This window comes from Vulpes lagopus, chromosome 16, assembly GCF_018345385.1.
Source record: "Vulpes lagopus strain Blue_001 chromosome 16, ASM1834538v1, whole genome shotgun sequence".
NCBI lineage: Eukaryota > Metazoa > Chordata > Mammalia > Carnivora > Canidae > Vulpes > Vulpes lagopus.
In genome coordinates this window covers 15,640,592-15,660,868 of record NC_054839.1, presented here as the reverse complement: position 1 = coordinate 15,660,868, position 20,277 = coordinate 15,640,592, and the positions used below count along the sequence as shown (strand labels likewise).

Here is a 20,277-nt window from a genome sequence, read left to right as displayed (position 1 = left end):
CTTGGCACGCCGACACTGTCACTCACCCAAGGGGATAGTCAAAAGGCTCTGGAAAATGCACACAGCTCTTCCAGCTCTGGTCTATAGCAAGCCCAACATCCCAGGTAACAACACGTCAAGTAAGTGCCTATTACATTTTAAAATCTTTAAAAGACATTTTTTTTTCTAGAAGCTCTCTGTAATATACAAGCAACAGCAGTAAATGTCAGTTACTTTGTTCCCCAAGATAGCACGTTTCCATGCAAATCCAAGTGGACTGCAAAATATGGTAATAATAGTGTAAATACATATACTGTAAGCAGTACTGTAATCAAGCTGAGGCCACAAAACAAAATAAATGCCCTATTTACCTGAGATGCGATGTTTAGTAGAATAAGGAAAACGATGACAAACCAGTGAGCACCGGCTGTTAAGTAATTCCTATAGGCCTTAAAACCAACTTTTCCTTCTGAACGCCTCTCCTCTGACAAAGCAACCTGTGTATTCTCAATCTGAGAAGGGAAGGGGGTGGGGGAGAGGTAGTAAGAGGCAAATTTTATATAACATACCCCAAAATTTCAAAAGTTCAACACCAGGTTCTATTGGCAAAGCCATGAGAAAACAAGTCTATCTAACTTGCACTGGTAGGAGTGCAAAAAGCTCTATCTCCTGTGGAGAATGGTGTAAAAATATCTAGCCAAATCATGTATGTATTCACCACTGGGTGAAGCTATCCCAGTTTTAGGAATTGATTGGCAAAAAGGAAACATTGATTGTACAAGGTTATTCACAACTGCTTGACTTTGCTTAAACTGAAACAGTTTCCAGCACATGCACAATGTACCCAGAGAAGCTTTTTCCACAATAGACAAAATGATACGGAGCTAATGTAGATTATTTGTGTCACGCAGTGACAGAAACAGGAAACATAACAGGAGCTCAAACCATAGGCCAAATATAGTAAACTGAGTAGAAATAAAGGTTCAGAATAGCGAGGGATAGCACGTGGTCTGAATCTTCTGGCTCCTGAATTCAGAAATTGATTTGCAAGTCTGGAATGTTGAGGGGCTAATCTGAAGCCTTATCCATATCATCCAGCCTTTCAGATTTGGATTGTGAGGGTTTGGATATTGAGGACTACCTGAGATGTAGAGCATTTCTGCACTTCTCTCAGGAGAACGTAGAACAAACTGATGTCCTTGGTGTATACTGCCCTCCGGGATTTCAAAGATGGATAAGATGTGGTTCTTGGGCTCAAAATGTGAGAAAGGAAGACGGGAACTAACTCTAAAGTGTCTGCTACCTGCCAGATCCTTCACATGTTCTACTTCTGTCCCATCAAAAACCATCTGACAATGGAACAAAATAATACTCATCAGTCACCTGCAGTGGCACAACATTCCGACCATATAAAAAAAAGTTAACTGATTTAACGTCAACCATTGCAGGACTCGGTGGGAGGGGTCTTTAATGTTTGGGGACACCTGGGTGGCTCAGCGGTTGAGCATCTGCCTTTGGTTCAGAGCGTGATCTTGGAATTCCGGGATCGAGTCCCACATTGGGCTCCCTGCATGGAGCCTGCTTCTCCCTCTGTGTCTCTGCCTCTCTCTCTGTGTCTCTCCTGAATAAATAAATAAAATATTTTGATTGACCGATTTAATGTTTGGATGCAAAAGGGAAGCCTAGTACCACCAGGGCAAGGAAGATTTACCTATGCCCAAGATAGCACGTTTCCATGCAAATCCAAGAGTTCCATCAGCAGTGTGAGCTGCTGCTAGGAACTGTCAGCAGTATATCCACTCCTAAGCCCCATGAGATTTTCCATCCAGAACCCAAGGAGAGCCCTGATCAAGCTTGCTCCCTTCATTATAATTCTACCAACTGCATGAAACAAGGCTGTGGAAACTTAGAATCAACTCTGAGAGAAATGGAGATGTCATGAGCATCACAAAAGGAAGATGCATGAGGAAGAGAAGACAACCAGGGTTTGCAACAAGAGGAAAACTCACATCTTGTGCCTCAGGAGGGCTATCTTTCAGTGAGTGTCTTGAAGATTGCTGGGACCAAACGGAAGACTCTGAGAAGCTCCGAGTCCTCAGGATGGGAGATCCTGGAGCTGGACTCTGGTCAGCCTCCTCATTTTCCTTCTTCAAAAGAGAGCCGAAATCTACCCCGGATTTCAGAAATTCTGTGTAGGTGCCCTTTTGCACCATTTTTCCCTAAAATAAAAAAAGAACAATTTGACAGTTCATTTGCATTTGATAACATGAATCTAATATGACACTAATCAAAAAAAAAAAAAAGTTAACCAGTCTTATATATTATAATTTTCTTTAAAAAATCTGCTCTGACGCCTGGAATTCTGGTTAATACATCTAGTTCAATTCAACTGGACACAGAATTGACTCTTCTGTTCTCTGCCAAATCCTGTGGTAATTGCTGCAGACATACCATAAAAATGTGGAACTCTAACTTCCAGGGCATTTAAAGAAGCAAAAGCACAAACGTTCCTAGCATTATCAGTACAGTCTATTTAGACAACATGGAAATTAAGGCACGTGACATGTATTTAAAAGAACAAGGTCAAGCTGGGGAGGATACTCCAGGAGAGTGAAGCTTGACACAAATGTGGACACAAGCTCCTGTGCATGGGACAGTCACCAATCAAATCTCTGTTGATCATGGCCCTGTTATCACATGCTGAACTGGGACAAGACATGTAGGAGGTAGCCCTGGACACAGGGTCATTATTCTGAAACTGCCCACAAACTCAGAAAATTCTCAACTGAAAATTCAATAGTTTACCTGCTAAAGTCATTAACTTAAGTAGCCATTAGAATTGGGTGACTCTAATGCCTTCGTAGTCTACACTGGTCAGTGAAACCTAAGGCAGAGTCAGTGCAATCAAATTCAAGAAAATAAAGGTTAAGAAGCACCACTCATAAACAGCCAATTAGCCTTTCCCAAATCAAGCAACTCCTTAAGCTCTAGCTAATCAAATAATTTTCTTGGAACACACACAAAGTTGTGTGTTCCTCCTTCCTCACAGATTTACATAAAATAATGTGGTGTCTTCACAGTCTTCTCACCCCACAAAAGAATACTCGGCTAATCTACTCAGTGGTAAACAAAATATTAGGCAAAGGGCAGCTCTGGCGAAGGCAGGCAGCCTGGTCCGTACCTGGTAAGCGCACCCCCCCCCCCCGCCCCATCCCATGCACTGTGGTAGGCTATGGAGAAAAACCCAACAAAGCTTTTGGGAACTGTTCTGATACTATAGAATTAGAAAATTATTCACAGTATAGTGTGCCTGGTCAATTTGGGGGGGGGGGCAAAATTCATATGCCTTATTTAATTAACTTAGCACATTCCACTTAGTATGTATAAGAGGCAAAAAGAAACTAGTGGTCTAGAGACAGTAACTTCACTCAGCCACACAGCACAGACAAAAGTGGACACAAGAGCAGCTATCCCCACCCCCCCACACACACACACCTCAGCTGCTAGAGAGGGACCGCACACAGACAGACAGTAGGGATGGGTTAACTCATCCAGGGAAGCTCACTGGGAGACAAACGCTAGCTCTGACAGTACTGATATTGGGAGTCAGGTCCTCAGGAAAAGTAGTAAGGGGACCCCATAAGATCCAGGACTGGCCAACCCACTGCTCAGTAGATTGTGATCCAGCCCATTGGCTTTATACTCCTAATCCTGCCAACACCAAGGTTTTAGCAGACTCGCTTCACCTCCTCTGCACATGAAGTTAAGTGTTCTCAAGTCTGGGGACTCAGAGCTTCCTATTCCTAGAGGACAGGAGAAGAGCAGAGCTGTGAAACCGCTTCAAAAGAGCAGAGATTCTGCAGTCCTAGCATCTTTCATAAGGCAGAACTTCATTTGAGGAAGCGATGGTCTGAGCAAGGGCCTGCTAGAGCAGACCAAGATTAATGATTGAGGTGCTAAGGCTAACAAGCCATGACTGAAACATCAAACACCTACAAAAGCCTGGAAAAGTCTCATTTATCTCGAACCCTAAACCCATGCTACGTGGGGGGGTGGAATGGTGAGCCCCCAAAAACATACAGTCAAGGCCCAAATGTGATACCTATGAATGTGACTTAATTTAGAAACAGGATGTTTGTAGATGCGATCAAGCTGAAGACATACTGGAGTAGGGTAGACCCCAAATCCAACAGGAATGCTGTCACCATGTGACAAGAGGTCCAGACCAAGATGCTGCAGCTGGAAGCCAAGAATGCCAGGACTGCGGGCAAACACCAGAAGCCAGAAGAGGCGATGAAGGATTCTCCCCAGGAGCCATCAGGGAGAGCATGATCCTACCAACACCTTAATTTTGGCCTGGTAGCCTTCAGAAGGTTGAAGAAGATAAGCTTCCACTGTTGAAGCCCCCAGCTTTGTGGTATTTTATTATGGCAGCTATAGAAACTGACACACTAGGCCTGAGCCCATAATACCATCTTCCAACATTCACGGAGACTTCTCATTTTTTCTGCTGTTGGGACACCTGGGTGGCTCATTCAGTTAAGCATCTGTCTTCAGCTCCGGATGTGATTCTCAGTTCCTAGGACTGAGTCCCACATCAGGCTCCCTACTGGGCAGAGGTCCTGCTTCTCCCTCTACCACTCCCTCTGCTTATGCTCCTGCTCTCTCTCCCTCTGACAAATAAAATCTTAATACAATTGCTTCCACTGTTGGGCTTCCAACAAACATCAAGAGGGATCTTTTAAAACTCTGCATTAGAACATAACACTCTTCTGCTCTGGACTATCCAATGGATTCCAACCCATTACTGGGCCAGGTGAGCACTGATCTAAATGCATCTCCCTCACATTTGCCCACTGACTCTACCTCAGATATACTGGCCCTCCGGCCATTCCAACATGCCAGATTAGTTGCTTCCTCAGGACCCCATAAGGGGGACCACCTGCATCAGCCTCCCTCCCCCTAGATGACTGGGTGGCCAACCCCTTCATATCACTCAGGTCCCGACATACCACCTTCCCCGGAGAGGAGGTCATGCTATCAGCTGCTCCCCTCCTCAATCCCTCCGTTTACATCTATGCCCATAAGAATGCAAGCTGTGATGGCAGGGCCTGGTCTTACTGCTGCCCAGACTGTCACATGTACTGGGAATGCACAAAACACTCTGCTGGGAGACGAGGAACTGGCTATTCCCAGGAACGCATGTCTCAACCAGGGGCACTCAGCGTTCCAACCATGACTCTGTTGTTAACAGAGGACGCTCTTTCAGTAAACCACATATGACAAATAGAAACATGTCTTAGTATCTCTACTCTCTGAATAATACATGTTCACTTACATTCTGGAGGAGGAAAACAAAGCTTTCTTTGAAAAAAAAAAGGGGGGGGGCAGCCCATGTGGCTCAGCAGTTCAGTGCTGCCTTCAGCCCAGGGCCTGATCCTGGAGACCCGGGATTGAGTCCCACGTCAGGCTCCCTGCATGGAGCCTGCTTTCTCCCTCTGCCTGTGTCTCTGCCTCTTTCTCTCTCTCTCTCTCTCTCTCTCTCATGAATAAATAATCTAAAACAAAACCAAACCAAACCAAACCAAAAAAAAAAAAAAAAAAGCATCATCATTATCCTGAACAATGTTGCGAGAACAGTTAAGATTTAAAATTCTGAGGTAGCAATTTTATTGACTTTATGGTAAAATGGCTTGGAATGCAATAGGTAGATTTCTATATGTCTTTGGAGTCATGTTCTGGGAAGGACAAGATGCAAATAGGAGGAAGGAGAGGAAGTTTAGAACTAACCCGCGGGGCGGGGGCGGGGGGGGGTGGGCAGTGGCGGAATAATCCACGGAGAGACCTGCTGGGAGGTCTCACTTTCAACACATCGGAGTGCTAGCACGTTCCACAGCCTTCTAGAAATTACTTACTTCTTTCAATATCAGAATCTGACTTGCAGCTTTTAGGTACTGCAACTGGTGAGTCACTAAGATTGTGATCTTCTCATGCAAGGTCTGGCAAATACACCTACAAATGTAAAAGAATACAGTATGCAAAAACTATTAATAGGGGTACTCCAAACTGAAAAACACACATTTTGAAAACACAGTGAGACAAGGACAATATCAAAGTCAAACACCTATAGTTTAAGTACCAGGGCAAATATAAATCAAATTCAAATGTAAATCAATGAACTCCATCAGGCCCTCAAGTTTATCAGAAGTGTGAGTCCAGCTCTTCTGAGAAATTCTAAAAAGCAGTCCAGTGAAGGAGCCACCAAGTGCTAAAATTTCTCCTGCTCTAAAATTCAACATTTATATATATCATGATGAAAACTGAGCAACATTGAGATTCCAAAACCTAACTGAACAGAAATACTAATTATTTCATACCTTTATAGGCATAGGAGAAGGAGGGATCTATGTCATACAAAAACATGTACTTTTTTCTTAGTCTCCTAGGTGATTATGATGTATAAAGCATATAATCACCAAAAAAAAAAAAAAAATCCTTAAATTCTCAGTGACCTTCACTAAAGAGCATTTTCTAGACACTTCTTCCCAAATACTAGAAGACAAATGCTGGCATGCCCTCAATTATTGTCTACAATGTCCCCACAGTCAGTCCCATCCAGGAAGCATATTATCTTTCATTAGGACTGAAAATCTTCCTAATGTGAAAATGAAAGAAGAGAATCCAAATGGCCCAAATCATAGTGGATTTCATCCATTGGCTCTAAGGACAGGCCAACTGTCTCAGATAAAAGCCCCTGTCAGTACTCAAGTTTTGTTTTTTGTTTTTTGTTTTTTTTACAGTAAGCCTACATAAACCTACTCCTTATTTTACAACCTCTTTTGCAACCTCTCCAGGTAAGTGAGCAGCCCAGACCAGAGGTACAGAGGGCCCAAGGCCCTCACTCTGGGTACCTCAGGGCCCTTGCAGAGCAAATTTCAACAACATGGGCCAAAACTCAACCTGCTTAGTTGGGTCAGGTCAGAAGTTCTGGAGGCACCCGGACTAGAGTGTTCTAAGCCAGACAAGGCCAGGTGAGCTACTACAACTCTGTGAACCTCAGTTCCTCCATCTCAAAATAAGACTGACAACTTATAGCATGTTCTGGGAAGAGTACTGATCAGCTCGATGAATGGCATGTTCTCCATCTTCTCTAACCCACAAATGGCCCTTTGCTTCGAACTCAGGACAGAAAAGTCCTAAGGGGAAACCTCTAAGACTGGCCCTGAGATCAGATAACCCCCAGAATGACATGTACATACTATTATTCCATTCTTTGAGTCCAGAAGGATTGTTTCCCTTTTGACAGATCTTGGTGTGGCTTTCATTTCTAAGTGTGTTGACGGAGTAAAACCTTCTTTGGGCTTAACACAAAAGTGTTTAATAGAATTGGTTCTCCTTTATTCAAAATTCCATACTCACAATCCCTGAAGGGGCTATTAACCAAACAAATCTGATGGGGTTGCTATGTCCAAGATGGACCAAGCAAGTTTTAAAAGGTTTCCTTCCTAACATTCCACCAAAGATGAATAGAATTACAATGATGTTTATTAGGTGATACCTTTACATTTTTCCTCGATTATGTTTTATAACCAAAATCTCCACGAAAATGCTGTATTTGCCAAATTTGTAACAATAAAAGTTTCCATGTCATGTCATTTAAATAAAAAAAAAGATTTAGTAACAAGTTATGTAATGCTCATCCTGTAGAAGGGCTGTGTTAAGAGGGGACGTGTACTGGGCACCTGGGTGACTCAGTGATTGAGCATCTGCCTTCATTCAGGTCGTGATCCCGGGGTCCTAGGATTAAGTCCTGCACTGGGCTAGCTGCAGGGAGTCCGCTTCTCCCTCTGCCCATGTCTCTGCTTCTCTGTGTCTCTCATGAATAAATAAACTCTTTAAAAAAAAAAAAAAAAGAGGGGACGTGTACTGTGGTAGAGGGAATACAGGCAAGGCAGTCGCTACCGTCATTCAATCAGCAGACATTTGTTCAGCTACCAGGCACCATTCTAAGTGTGTTCATAGCCATAAGACAAGAAAACAGCCAACCCTCTCTGTATTGTGTGTGGAAGGAGGAATATCAAACAAATGCAGAAACTGCACTCTCGGGGCATGATGTCTGCTATGAAGGAAAAGCAAGGGGAGGACTGTGATCTTGGATGTGGGAGACCCACGCCATGCTCTGGAGACAGAAAGGATCTGCGCAAGGCGCCTTCATGCATTCACAGTGGAGTCAGGATGGGGAGAAGTCATCAGTGCACCAGTACAGGGTGGGCTGTGGGAAGACAGAAAAGAATAGCCCCGCCCCCACGCCACCTTCCCAGAAGAAAGGACAGGGAACAGCAGAAGTGGCCTCAGTCATCTCTGCCCTGGCACACTGCTCCCTGGCTCCTGGACAGAAGGATCAGGATTGGCAGACTGGCAGCCGTGAGAAAGGGACCTGCCCTGATCAGGTGACTCCTTGAAAGCCAGCGTGGCCTGAGCACAAAGCACAGGTCTGTGAGGACCTGCTAGGACTGCAAAGAATGTTCTTCTCCATTTGAGGATGCTGAGCTGCAGCCTGCATGTGAAGGGGGCCTGCGAAGGCCAAAGCAGTGAAGCTGAACAGGTGGCCCTGTGGGGCTTTCAGATAAGGACTGGCTCAAAGAAGGGGGTATGCAGTACTGAGGGCTCTGGGGTGGACGCTTTCTAAAAGAAGACAAGCTGCATTGCTAAAACAGGTTAGCCTGGCACCCATTCAGCTAAGGGCCTCCTGCATGGGACAGAACCCACATCCACGTTTACAACATATAGTTGTAAAACTTGCAAACTTTAATAACCTTGGATATATATTCATGGCGGAAGTAAACTGTTAATGGCAAGGAGAAGTGTAATTCATTCACTTTTAATACAAAACACTTCACATTACTGAGCTTCAACACAACCGCCATCTTTCAGAGCATATTGTTCCGTCCAATTTTCTAGCTCGTTGAGAACATTCTCCAGCTGCTGCTGAGTGATTTCCTAAATTGCGTTCGTGCTCCCTGCCCTAAGTTTCCCCCAAAGAACGTGGTTCTGATTAGCAAAACAACAATTTTAACAAGCTTGCTCCTATCAAGTGTATATCCAAAGCCATAAAACCCTAAAGGCGAGAGGACTTTATATAAATACATCCCGTGTTCAAAGGAGAACTTGGGTGAGCTTCTGTGATAAGCACATTGGTACGTGGCAATGCGATCGGCATCCACTCTCCTCCCAAGGAACATAAGCACAGTGGCCAACAGACTCTGTTCTGGGAGTGGAGAGCTTGTGCAGACCCACCCCAGATGGGGTGGCACACATTGGTGAATTCAGGTGCGGCATTCAGGACAGAGAGGTGGGGCTGCTCCTGCTGCAGCCCAGGGTGCAAGGTAGGCTCTAGGTCTTGTCACTGCACTCAGTCACAAGCCACAAAGTGCATCCCTAAAGGAAAATTCATTAACTCATGATCAGGAAGGGATGGGAAGGGGAGTGGGATCAAAGCTCTGGAGACCATGTCAAGCATCAGGGGCTTGGCTTTCTGAGATCTGAAATATTTGACACTGCTATGTACTTTTACTTTAAATTGTGGTAAAATATGTATATGATTTACCATTTTACCCATTTGTAAGCATAGTATTCCCAATAGCATTATGTACACGCACACTGTTGTGCAACTATCACCACCACCTACCTTCAGAACTTGTCATCATCCCAAAACTAAGCACTCTGTATATAAACACTCATGGGCAGCCAGATGAGGGAATATTAGGAACCAATACTGAGGGGACACTGAGTCTCAGGCTTCTGGTATCCAGAGCCCAGGGCTGCCTCACATTGATGACTCTGCTAAACTCTCTTTACTTTGCTACTTAGGACTTTAATTTGGTCTCCCCAGCCTCTCTCCAAAATTCACATTGATGCCTTAACCCTCAGTACTTTGTAATTTGGTGACAGGATCCCTAAAGAGATGATGGAAGTTAAAAAATAAAGCCTCAGGGCACCTGGGTGGCTCAGTGGTTGAGTGTCTGCCTTAGGCTCAGGATGTGATCCTGGGGTCCTGGGATCAAGTACCACATTGGGCTCCCCGCAGGGAGCCTGCTTCTCCCTCTGCCTGTGTCTCTGGGTCTCTCATGAATAAATAATCTTTTAAAAATAAAAATAAGGCCTTAACTATGGGCCTGTATCTAATCTGACCTGTATTCTTAGAAGAGACTAAGACATAAGTAGATGGGGTGCCCAAGATGGCTCAGTCAGTTAAGCACCCAACTCTTGGTTTCAGCTCAGGTCATGGTGTCAGAGGTGATGGTATTGAGCTTCACTTGGGGCCCCATGCTCAGTGGGGAGTCTGCTTGACATTCTCTCCCTCTGCCCCTCTCCCAAACACAAGCATACTTGAGCCTTCCTCAAATAAATTAATCTTTTTTTTTTTTTAAAAAGCACCTAAGGAGAAAGCCACCAGGGGTGCATATGTACAGAGGCAAACCCATGTATGGACACAGGAAGTAGGCAGCCATCAGATAACCAAGGAGAGAAGTCTCAAAAGAAACCAAAATGCCAGCACCCTGATCTGGACTTTCAGCCTCCAGGACTGGGAGAAAATCCATTTCTGTTGTTTCAGTACTCCTTTGTAAACAACGAGGTTTTGTGCAAGATAATTTGCTAGAGAATCTATCTCTGGGCATAAGTTAGGGGATCAGAAGTGCACTGGAAAGCACCGGCTGGCTCTGACAACGTGAACAACAGTAAGATAACTATGGGGTAGACATGATGCAATTTTAGCATGAGCAAGTTCACAATGCTTCCAAATACGCCAGTCTAGACTCTGCAGGGAGCATGAGTCATGCATGTCAGGTTACAGTCTGTACAGAAAAGATCTAGAGTTATTCTACTTCAGTCAATTGGTGATGAAGCAAGACCAAATGAAAACAAATTCCAGAAACACAAAGAAAGAGTCACGAAATGAGCTAGATTCTAGATATCATATTTCAAATTCAAGTTAACCCTACATTTGGGGTTCTTACATATTAATTCTAATAAGAATCCATGAAGCCATACTACAATAAGGAAAGTAATATGGAAAAGGCATTCTTTTGTTTTAAAACTTTTTAAAAAAGATTTAATTCATTTATTCATGAGAGACATAGAGAGAGAGAGGCAGAGACATAGGCAGAGGAAGAAGCAGGCTCCTTCTAGAAATCCCGATGCAGAACTCGATCCCAGGACCCCAGGATTACGAACTTAGCCAAAGGCAGACACTCAACCACTGAATCACCCAGGTGACGATTTCTTAGAGAAAGAACACAACCAGGGGAAGGAGCAGGCAGAGGGAGAGGAAGAAGCAGGCTCCCCGATGAACAAGGAGCCAGACATGGGTATGATCCAAGGACCCAGATGTGGGGCTCAATTCAAGGACTCTGGGATCACGACCTGAGCTGAAGGCAGACACTCAACCAAATGAGCCACCCGGCCACCCTGGAATAAGGCATTCTTAAATTCTAGACATAACCAAGTATTTCCTGATCTGCAGGATAATTAGCACAAACCAGCAAGGCCACTCCACAGAAGCTCTGTGGGCACTAAAAAAATTTCACTTCTAATATGCCACCAATAAAAATGATGATGGAGAAGAACTGGCAACCGAGTCCTATGTTACTAAGTCCCAATCTTTGATTTAAAAACTGTGCATCAAAAAAAATAAATAAAAATAAAAATAAATAAATAAATAAAATAAAAACTCTGCATCACGTTCCTGATTCCAACAACAGTGTCTTGGTTATCAACGACAAGTATCAAGGGGACATCTGCCATCTATTTCTTCATGTCCTCCACTCACAGCACAGATTGTAAGCTCCATCTCTTTCTTCTCTTTATTATCTAAAAATGTCTCTAAAAAGGACCTTCTGAGGAAGGAAGGGAGGAGACAGAGGGACACCACAGCAGAACGCACAGTCTTCTGAAGCACCCCGGCTTTCTTGACATTTTACCCCAAACACTACAGTATTCAAACAGAACAGAAATAACAAACACAAGTAAACTCACAGTTCAAACAAATGCCTGCCAACTTCCGCATCTACTGCGCTGAGAGGATCGTCCAGGAGGTAGATGTCTGCGTCCTGATACACTGCTCTAGAAAATGTAAGACCACATCAGAGGGGAGAAAGCTTCACACTCCCCAGATCACATCACCCAGTTGTGACAGCATTCAACAACTTGGGTCCCATTCATTTGAAGAGCCTATGGAATAAGGCAAGGCTGGTGTTCCATATGGCACCCGGCACCCCCCACCACTACGCAGCAGGTGTTCTCAGGTTAGCCACCCTTGGGAGCAGGTGCAACTCAACTGTGATTACCTTGCAAGGTTGATCCGGGCCTTTTGCCCTCCACTCAGTGTCGCTCCCCGATCACCTATCACGGTTAAATCTCCATCCTCCAAACACTGCAAATCCTGCATGGACACAGAAAGAAGTAAAAAGGAAGAAAGAGGGGGGAAAAAAAGATTTAAAATGTGTTCTACTGTCATCCTAGACTTTCAGCACTGGTTCTTCATAAACGTGCATGATCAATAGAGATAAATCTATTTCAAAGTGAGTAAATTGTGACCTTGAACCTTTCCAAAATACACAGGGCTTTTCCCTTCTAGTCTGCAGCTTTTCCCCACAATGTTCGTGCATTTCACCATCTTAACTGATGTCTAATGAACAACTACTATATATGTCGGGCACTGTTCTGGGCACAATGAATTTGGTTTTAAGAAGGCAAAGTCCCTTGAGTTTCCATAGAGGGAGACTGACAACATGAAAAATTAGCATGAGTACAAATCCTAAGACCTAGGAAGAAAAAGGAAGCTGGCTCAGAGAAGACAGACGCAGGACAATCCCATCTATACGAGGCTTAGAGAAGGGCTCTGATGGGAGGGGCTTTCCACAAAGACAAGTGCACCTGGACAGACCTGAACCGCATTCCACCTGCAGAAAAGAGCGAGCACAAAGGGCACAGGGAAGTCACCTGCCCCGTGTTCCAGGAGTAGCAGGGAGCCCAGCAGAGCTGGAGACAGTGTGCAAAGAATGAGTGGGTAAAGATAAGGGGAGCCAGGTGTTTCACCCAGAGTCACTTGGAGAGGGGATGTGGGGAGCATAGGGGGTTTTCTTGGTTTGTTTTTAAAGATTTTTTATTTATGAGAGACACCGAGAGAGAAGCAGAAAGAGAGGCAGAAAGAAGCAGGCTCCCTGCAGGGGGCCGGACGTGGGAGTCAATCCGGATCCGGATCCGGAGATTACGCTCTGAGCTAAAAGGCAGAAACTCAACCACTGAGCCGCCCAGGCATCCCACCAGGCTTAGGGTTTTTGAGAAATCCCTCTCTTGCCTCTTTGTGGAAAACAGATGGTAGGACACAAAGAGTGAAAGCAAGGCACACACTGGGATGGCACTGCATTAATGCAGGTGAGAGAGGACACTCACTAGAACCAGAATGGGAGCAGCAGACATGGAAAGCAATGGTCATGTTCGGAATAAATTTCAAAGGTCAAGCCTGTAAGACCTGCTAATGAATGGGCGAGGATTGAGGTGGTGGCAGAGGAATGATGTATTGTCCTCCACATGAGAAAGGGGAAGAACAGGCACACCATTTACTGAGCTGGGGGAAACAGTGGGTGTGAGCTAAGATCTTCGTTATGGGCAAGACGTCATATTGCACCTGGATTTGCAAGTCTGGACCTCAGAGCCAGAGCTACTTTTGAGAGCCCGCAGTTCACCCCTGGTTTGTGAAGCCACAGGACTTATGTTATCAAAGAACATGTATGTCTTAACCAGTCAGTTTGCTGATCTCACCTCAACCTCCCCACCTTGGAGAAAGGTGAACACCTGACCCTTGTCTTCACATTTAAGGTACAGTAGAGTGACTGACAAGATCTGTACAAGAAAACGAGCAGAAAGATCAGTCTGAGCAGAAGAACAGAAGGGAAGTAATTGTGTTCGAGGGACGCTGAACGAACCTATTGAACTAAGTAGAATTTTGCTTCATGCAAGCCAGATAAAATTCAAAGTCACAAAGAATAAGATAGGATATGGTGATTGGGGAATCAAATTATACCTGAATATTATTTAGGAAATAAATGGACAAATCATAATAGCTGGGGGCAGGAGGAAAGGGTAATAACATCCCCAAAATGACAGGATAATAATCAGATTTAAATTACATTGTACTGTATTAGAATCTTTTATTTAGATGGCCTGTAATAATCACTGTACAGCTTCCTGGCATAGATAATCAGAGTTTGGTGGAGTGTGTTGGTTATCTACCTACCACATCCCGCAAGCATCAACCTAGAATATGCAGCAATAACTTTCTACAGATGAGCCCTCATCTCTTTGTCTCTACTTTGACCAATCTGGGGAGAAAACAAGAGGCATGTTGGAAGGTCCATGACAAGGAAGTCCCTTGACCTCCCTAAGCTCCTCTTCCTCTTCTTCAAAATGTGGAGCGACAAGAATGACTAAGTTCAAGGATGCTGTGACAATCAAAAATGCAGACTAACATCTTTTATACATAGGGAAAACACAGGAGTTTACTGTGCCTTGCTACTAGCAATGGATACATATTTTTTGATCAAACCAAAAATGGGACTTCATTCACAGTATGAATCATATCACCCAAAGGATGCCACCAAAAGAAAGAAGACAGGGTATCTCCATCCCAACCCATTCCTTCCCTGACAGTTCACAGAAACACACAGAATTCCTACATGCTCAGAGCTTAACTGGATGGCAGTAAGTGAAAGGCAACAATTGGTCAATCATGAAAATTCATTATTTCACATTACTTCCTTGCTAAGCCCAGAAGACTACACCAGCTCCTGCTTTAGGTTTCCATGAAAAACAATGGGCCATTCTGAAATCAGTTCCCTGCCTTCCACCACCCACTCACACCCACCCACCACACCCACATTTTACTTGACCTCGATTCACTGACAGTCCTTGCAAACTGTTATTAGTATTTATGCCTTGATTTTATATTGCCTTGTCTTCCTTCTCAAAATAGCACCAGGCTACAGCAGAGCAATCTCAGCCACTCTCTAAAGAATGGCACTTAAAATCCACTCTCAATTCAGTACAGTTAGGGAATAGGGAATGGACCCTCTCTAAGCCTAGTAGGAGGACTTGGAGTGGCTGCTGCTTCTGCCAACTATTTGTGGACCAGCTACAAAGGGAAAAAACATCTCAAAGAATATGAAGTAAAATCTGAGTCAGGCTAATTTCCTAACCACAATTTTCTGGTTTGGTTAAAAAGAAAAGCCTGAGTTGAATGTATACTTCACATCTTCCCAATGAGCAGAAAGTACTCTAATGTTAGTTATGTCTCAATTATATTTAACCAACTGTTTTGTCTATAATTGTTTTCATTTAAAAGCAGACACACACACTAGAGGAAAAGCCAAGAAAGAACTATGCTGGGTTTGATGCCATCAAGCCAGAAACCTAGCAAATTGCCTTTGGTGAAGGTGGAGGCTTCCACAGAAATACCACGGAGCAGACCGTTGACTGTTTATGACACCATTCATGAAGCCTGGGGGCCAAGGAGGGCTGGATCACAGAATCAAACAGTAAGAGTTCCAGGCCTTTGTTCATAACTTTTCTTCCATGATTGGCATTCCTATCATGGCCTAATCAGTATCCCCTAGATCTTTCAAAGCCCAGCTCAAATCTTCTCTTCAATGAAATCATTGGAAATGGGAACTTCTTGCTCTTTCTACTTGATTCAGACTCAGTATTTCTCATGAAGGGCCCACCTTATTCGGCTTCGTAATTTGTACACGTGCGTGATTTGTCTCCCCAGCTCCTCGATGGTAAGGATGGTAAGGATGGTAAGATTTACGCACCAAGCCTGGCACTCGGATGCCTGATAATGATCTTTAATATTCACAGGCTACAAAATGGGAGCCCCATTTCACAGGTGAGGGAACTGACCCCAGGTTGCATAATGGTTAAAGGACTACCAGCTCTTAAATGGAATGTAGAATCTGAACCACACTCCTCTCAATTCGTAGTCTTTTATTCTTCATTCCTCATCATGCTGCCCCAAATGGGTTATGTAAAGTATATTTAAAAGTGTTTAGGGATCCCTGGGTGGCGCAGTGGTTTGGCGCCTGCCTTTGGCCCAGGGCGCGATCCTGGAGACCCGGGATCGAATCCCACGTTGGGCTCCCGGTGCATGGAGCCTACTTCTCCCTCTGCCTATGTCTCTGCCTCTCTCTCTCTCTGTGACTATCATAAATAAATAAAAATTAAAAAAAAAAAAAGTGTTTAAAGGCACCTGGGTGGCTCAATTGGTTAAATGTCTGCCTTCAGCTCAGGTCATGATCCCAGGGTCCTGAGAATGAGACCTGCATCAGGCTCCCTGCTCTACGGGGAGTCTACTCCCTCTCCCTCTGCCTGCCACTCCTCCGGCTTGTATGCTCGCTCGCTCTCTCTCTCTCTCTCTCAAATCTTAAAAAAAAAAAAAAAGTATTTAAAATTAAAAGTGTATTTAAAATATAAAAATTAGTTAAGAGCCGAAGATCTCTACACACACAGAGGTATCAATAAACTTAGTTTCTATATTTAGATTAGTCTCATATTTCCCCTCTGTACTCATTTATTATTCAGTTACATGTGAGAAGAAGTTATCCCAATTGAGAGATAAAAAACTGGAGAACCATAATCATTCTACAACCATCAAGATTATCAGAAAAGAAAATGTCTCAAGGTTATCGGAAAAGAAAACATCCAAATTGGCAGAAATGTAGTAAATATGAGAAGAAACTATAAGCCTGTTAGCGCACCAGTGGGGCTTATAAATTCAAGTGATCTGTGTAAGAAAATATTACACTTGAATTTACCAATGCTATTACTTCAAGGATATATTGTCTAAAAATGCTTCAGAAAAAAAAAAAAAAAAACACCTCGTCAAGTGGGATGCCTGGGTGGCTCAGCAGTTGAGCATCTGCCTTTGGCTCAGGGCGTGGTCACAGAATTCTGGGATCGAGTCCCACATCGGGCTCCCTGCATGGTCTGCTTCTCCCTCTGCCTGTGTATCTGCCTCCCTCTCTGTCTCTCATGAATAAATAAAATCTTTAAAAAAAAAAGTCTTCAAGTGCTAAATGATAAGATGCAAATATCATGATACACTGCGTGTAAGAATAATGTTTTTAATTTACGTAATGCACAAGGTGTTTAGAGCACCTACACAAATGTCAAATCAAATAATGGAAATTGTATACACAAACACCTTCTGTTTAAGATGTCACATAGATGTCACATCTTATGGATATGATTCTACCCAAAATTGGCTGCTCTTAAAATTAAGAGCTAATATCTCTTGTATGTGATTCTAAGATTTATTGACTTCTTGGGATGTCCCTAGCAATCAGGTGCTATAAGATCATTATTGCCTTTCATCCTAAGAAACGCCTTTGGAGGATAATCATCTCCATTTTATAGATAAACTGAAGCTTTGTAAGGTTCAGTGAACCAAAATCACACAGCTGGTAAACAGAGACAGATTCAATTCACACCTGTCTGCCTCCAGGGCCTTGGAATTCAAACAGGTGCTCCCTCAATGATGTTCTAACCCACTACACTGTCACTTTGAGTAGGTCATCAGGCCAAATCAATGCTGCTAAACATGATTACTTCCTATCTTCCCATATTATTTCATGTTTTCTACAGAAAGACTTAAGTTAACTTAATTAGATCTGATGTAATACACCTAGTTATTAGTTATTAGCAATACATTTAACGTGAGAAATGTTAGCCTTTTTTGTTTTATTTTGATTCCAGTATTTAAGGGAGGCAGCAAGGAAAAATCCTTTATTTATGTCTGTATGAATTTAGAGAAAAGGGCTATTATAGTAATAACAGCCCTCATTTATCAAAAACCTAACATGTCTGCATGTTAGAGGTACTGCCTGCCTATGGTCCTCCTGACAGTAGTCAGATACCACCTCCATTTAATAAGAAAGGAAACAGTCACCCCAAGCTAATACCCAAGATATCTAAAGGCCAAAGCTATCCTATATCCTACTACATAAGCGTTCTCTGTATCTACAGGCAAAAATCATTCCAGGAAGCCCCTATCTCCCTGGCCATCTTATGCTCATCCGCTGACACATGGATTCCAAGAGATAAGCAAAGGATCGCGTAACTCATCAGGTGGTTTTCTGGTTTCTTAAAGCCTTTACCAACCCTAAACAGAATGATAGATAGCATTTCAGAACTGCAGCAAAACCTCTTGAAAATCTTCTGACCCAATGTCATTTACAGCAGACAGGAAAGACCCAGGTAGGTAACAGGGCGTGCTGAAAGTGACAAAGCAGGGACCAGGACTCTTCACTACATCTATACCCTGGGCCTCCTTTTCTGCCAAGGAGAGAATGAGCACAAGAGGACCTGACTGTATGACCCCAAGCCATACAGCAGAATAAGAAACAGTCCATGTTCATAAACATCGAGCCATGAACACAAGAATCAAGGCAACAGCCCACCCTACAGGACCTCCTTCCCACCAGAGTCTGTGTGCCCTACAGAACTGCCCTAGAACACGGTCCACACACTGGTCCAGTTGTCCCATGTCGCTTTGTCGAAAGCATCAGTGTCTATGGAAAACACTGGATCGCAGGCACTATCCCAATAGCTCCCTTTCTCCAGAGATGTTCAAACATGGGGAGAAGAGAAAGGCAGGGCTGCGCTATCACCAGAAATGCAAGGTAAACACTGGTCTGGACCTTTGTAGTCTATCCTGGGCATCAGGAACTGAACTTGATGAAGGTAAAGAGAAAATGCCTGAGCTGTGTTCATTGCAAACTCAACATTCCACCTTCCTCAATTATCCAATTTTTATGCTCCCCCCCAACAAAAAAAATATCAGATACATATAATTTACGTATTATTTAAAAAGTGACACCTATTTAGGATAAAAATAAATTTACATACCCTCTTTTCAGGAAAGCTCCCCCTAGCCTCTTTGGCAATTGAATATAATTTATCTTGTCATGTTAGGGACCAATATTCAACCTATCATTTGCAACAGGCTCGGTGTTTTAAGGCAAATTAAGACAAAAGTTTTAAATTCTATTGTATGTGAAAATGCTATTCATGATCTGGGCACTATGTTTAACTGTCTGAATGTTACTAGCCATGTAGACCCTTGTCTTAAACATTCTTCCTCCTGGACACACACACAGCCACCTGTATTTAAAGGGTAATTACAATGATCAAGGTTACCTGGTGGCATATGAACAGAAAAGCCAGAGGTGTTAAGTATGAGAAGGAAAACTTCACCTACTAGTAGCTAGTTAGGGTTGTAATATCCAAAAGGGGCACAACAGAAGTTATGTGGACAACACGCTGGCCTCTTTGGCCACTCCTAGCAGCCACTGCATTGAAGAGACTCATCCTTGTGGTACAAGGAGCAATTTGCATAATTAGCTGATAATGCTATATGCCTCAGGACTTCACCGTTTTGGAATAATTGCTGCTACTCTGTGTAAATGCTGTTATATGCTCAACCTGGACACCTTTGAAACCAGCTCTGGATTTTAACTACTGAATCACTCCCATTTTGCTGCATGCATCCACAAAACTGTTCCTCAATACTACTACTGATACCAAGCAATCACCCACCAACTTTGCAGGTGGGCTACCGTGGCCACAGTCTCTCCACGTCTGGCTTCCCACCAGTGTCACACTGGTCTCCACCTCCATTACCTGACTGTAACAAAGTAGCTCCTCCATACAAACTTCCTCGGATGGGAGGCATCATGGCCCAGTGGAAAAGCACGGAATCTAGAGTCATGCCAAATCTGAACTTGAGCTGTGAATGTTTGGCTTAATTTTTCATCTCCATAAGCCTCAGTCTTAGGAACTAAACAATGAGGATGGTGCCATCAAAGGCTCTGATAAAAGATTAAAAACTCATGTTTTTAATGTGTGCGTGTGTGCAGATATGTGTATGCAGGTGTGACAGGCAGAAAGATGATTAGCACATGACTCTGAATAAATGGGAATTTTTACATTTGCTTTTGGCCTCTTCCTATACAATATACACCATTTCACAAAAATCTAGCCAATCAGTGCTACCTTGAGGTCATGTCTCAAAACACATAATCTCTCATTAACAGTGACCAAGGGAAAATAAATAAAAGCCCATTAAACAAGCAATTATATTTTGTCCACATCAATAAATGCTACACACCTGATAAAATCTATGATGTTCAAGCAAAATTACAATTTCCTCACAAAGCTGGCTTGGAGCCTTCAATGCCCTAC

General features: G+C 43.4%; 1 protein-coding gene across 2 annotated transcripts in view; it reads right to left on the bottom strand.

Annotated features, from left to right (window-relative positions):
• The window catches only part of ABCC4 (ATP binding cassette subfamily C member 4), a 247,433-nt gene that overhangs the window by 129,367 nt on the left and 97,789 nt on the right, over positions 1–20,277 (bottom strand). For both annotated transcript variants that reach the window (XR_005984058.1, XM_041731078.1), the window contains exons 12-16: positions 12,327–12,421; positions 12,016–12,102; positions 5,895–5,991; positions 1,989–2,198; positions 351–491 (exon numbers count right to left, since the gene is read on the bottom strand). Coding sequence is in view for 1 of the 2 variants with exons in the window: in XM_041731078.1 (XP_041587012.1) it covers positions 351–491; positions 1,989–2,198; positions 5,895–5,991; positions 12,016–12,102; positions 12,327–12,421 (630 nt within the window). In the remaining variant the exon portion in view is untranslated. The remainder of the gene's footprint in view (positions 1–350; positions 492–1,988; positions 2,199–5,894; positions 5,992–12,015; positions 12,103–12,326; positions 12,422–20,277) is intronic.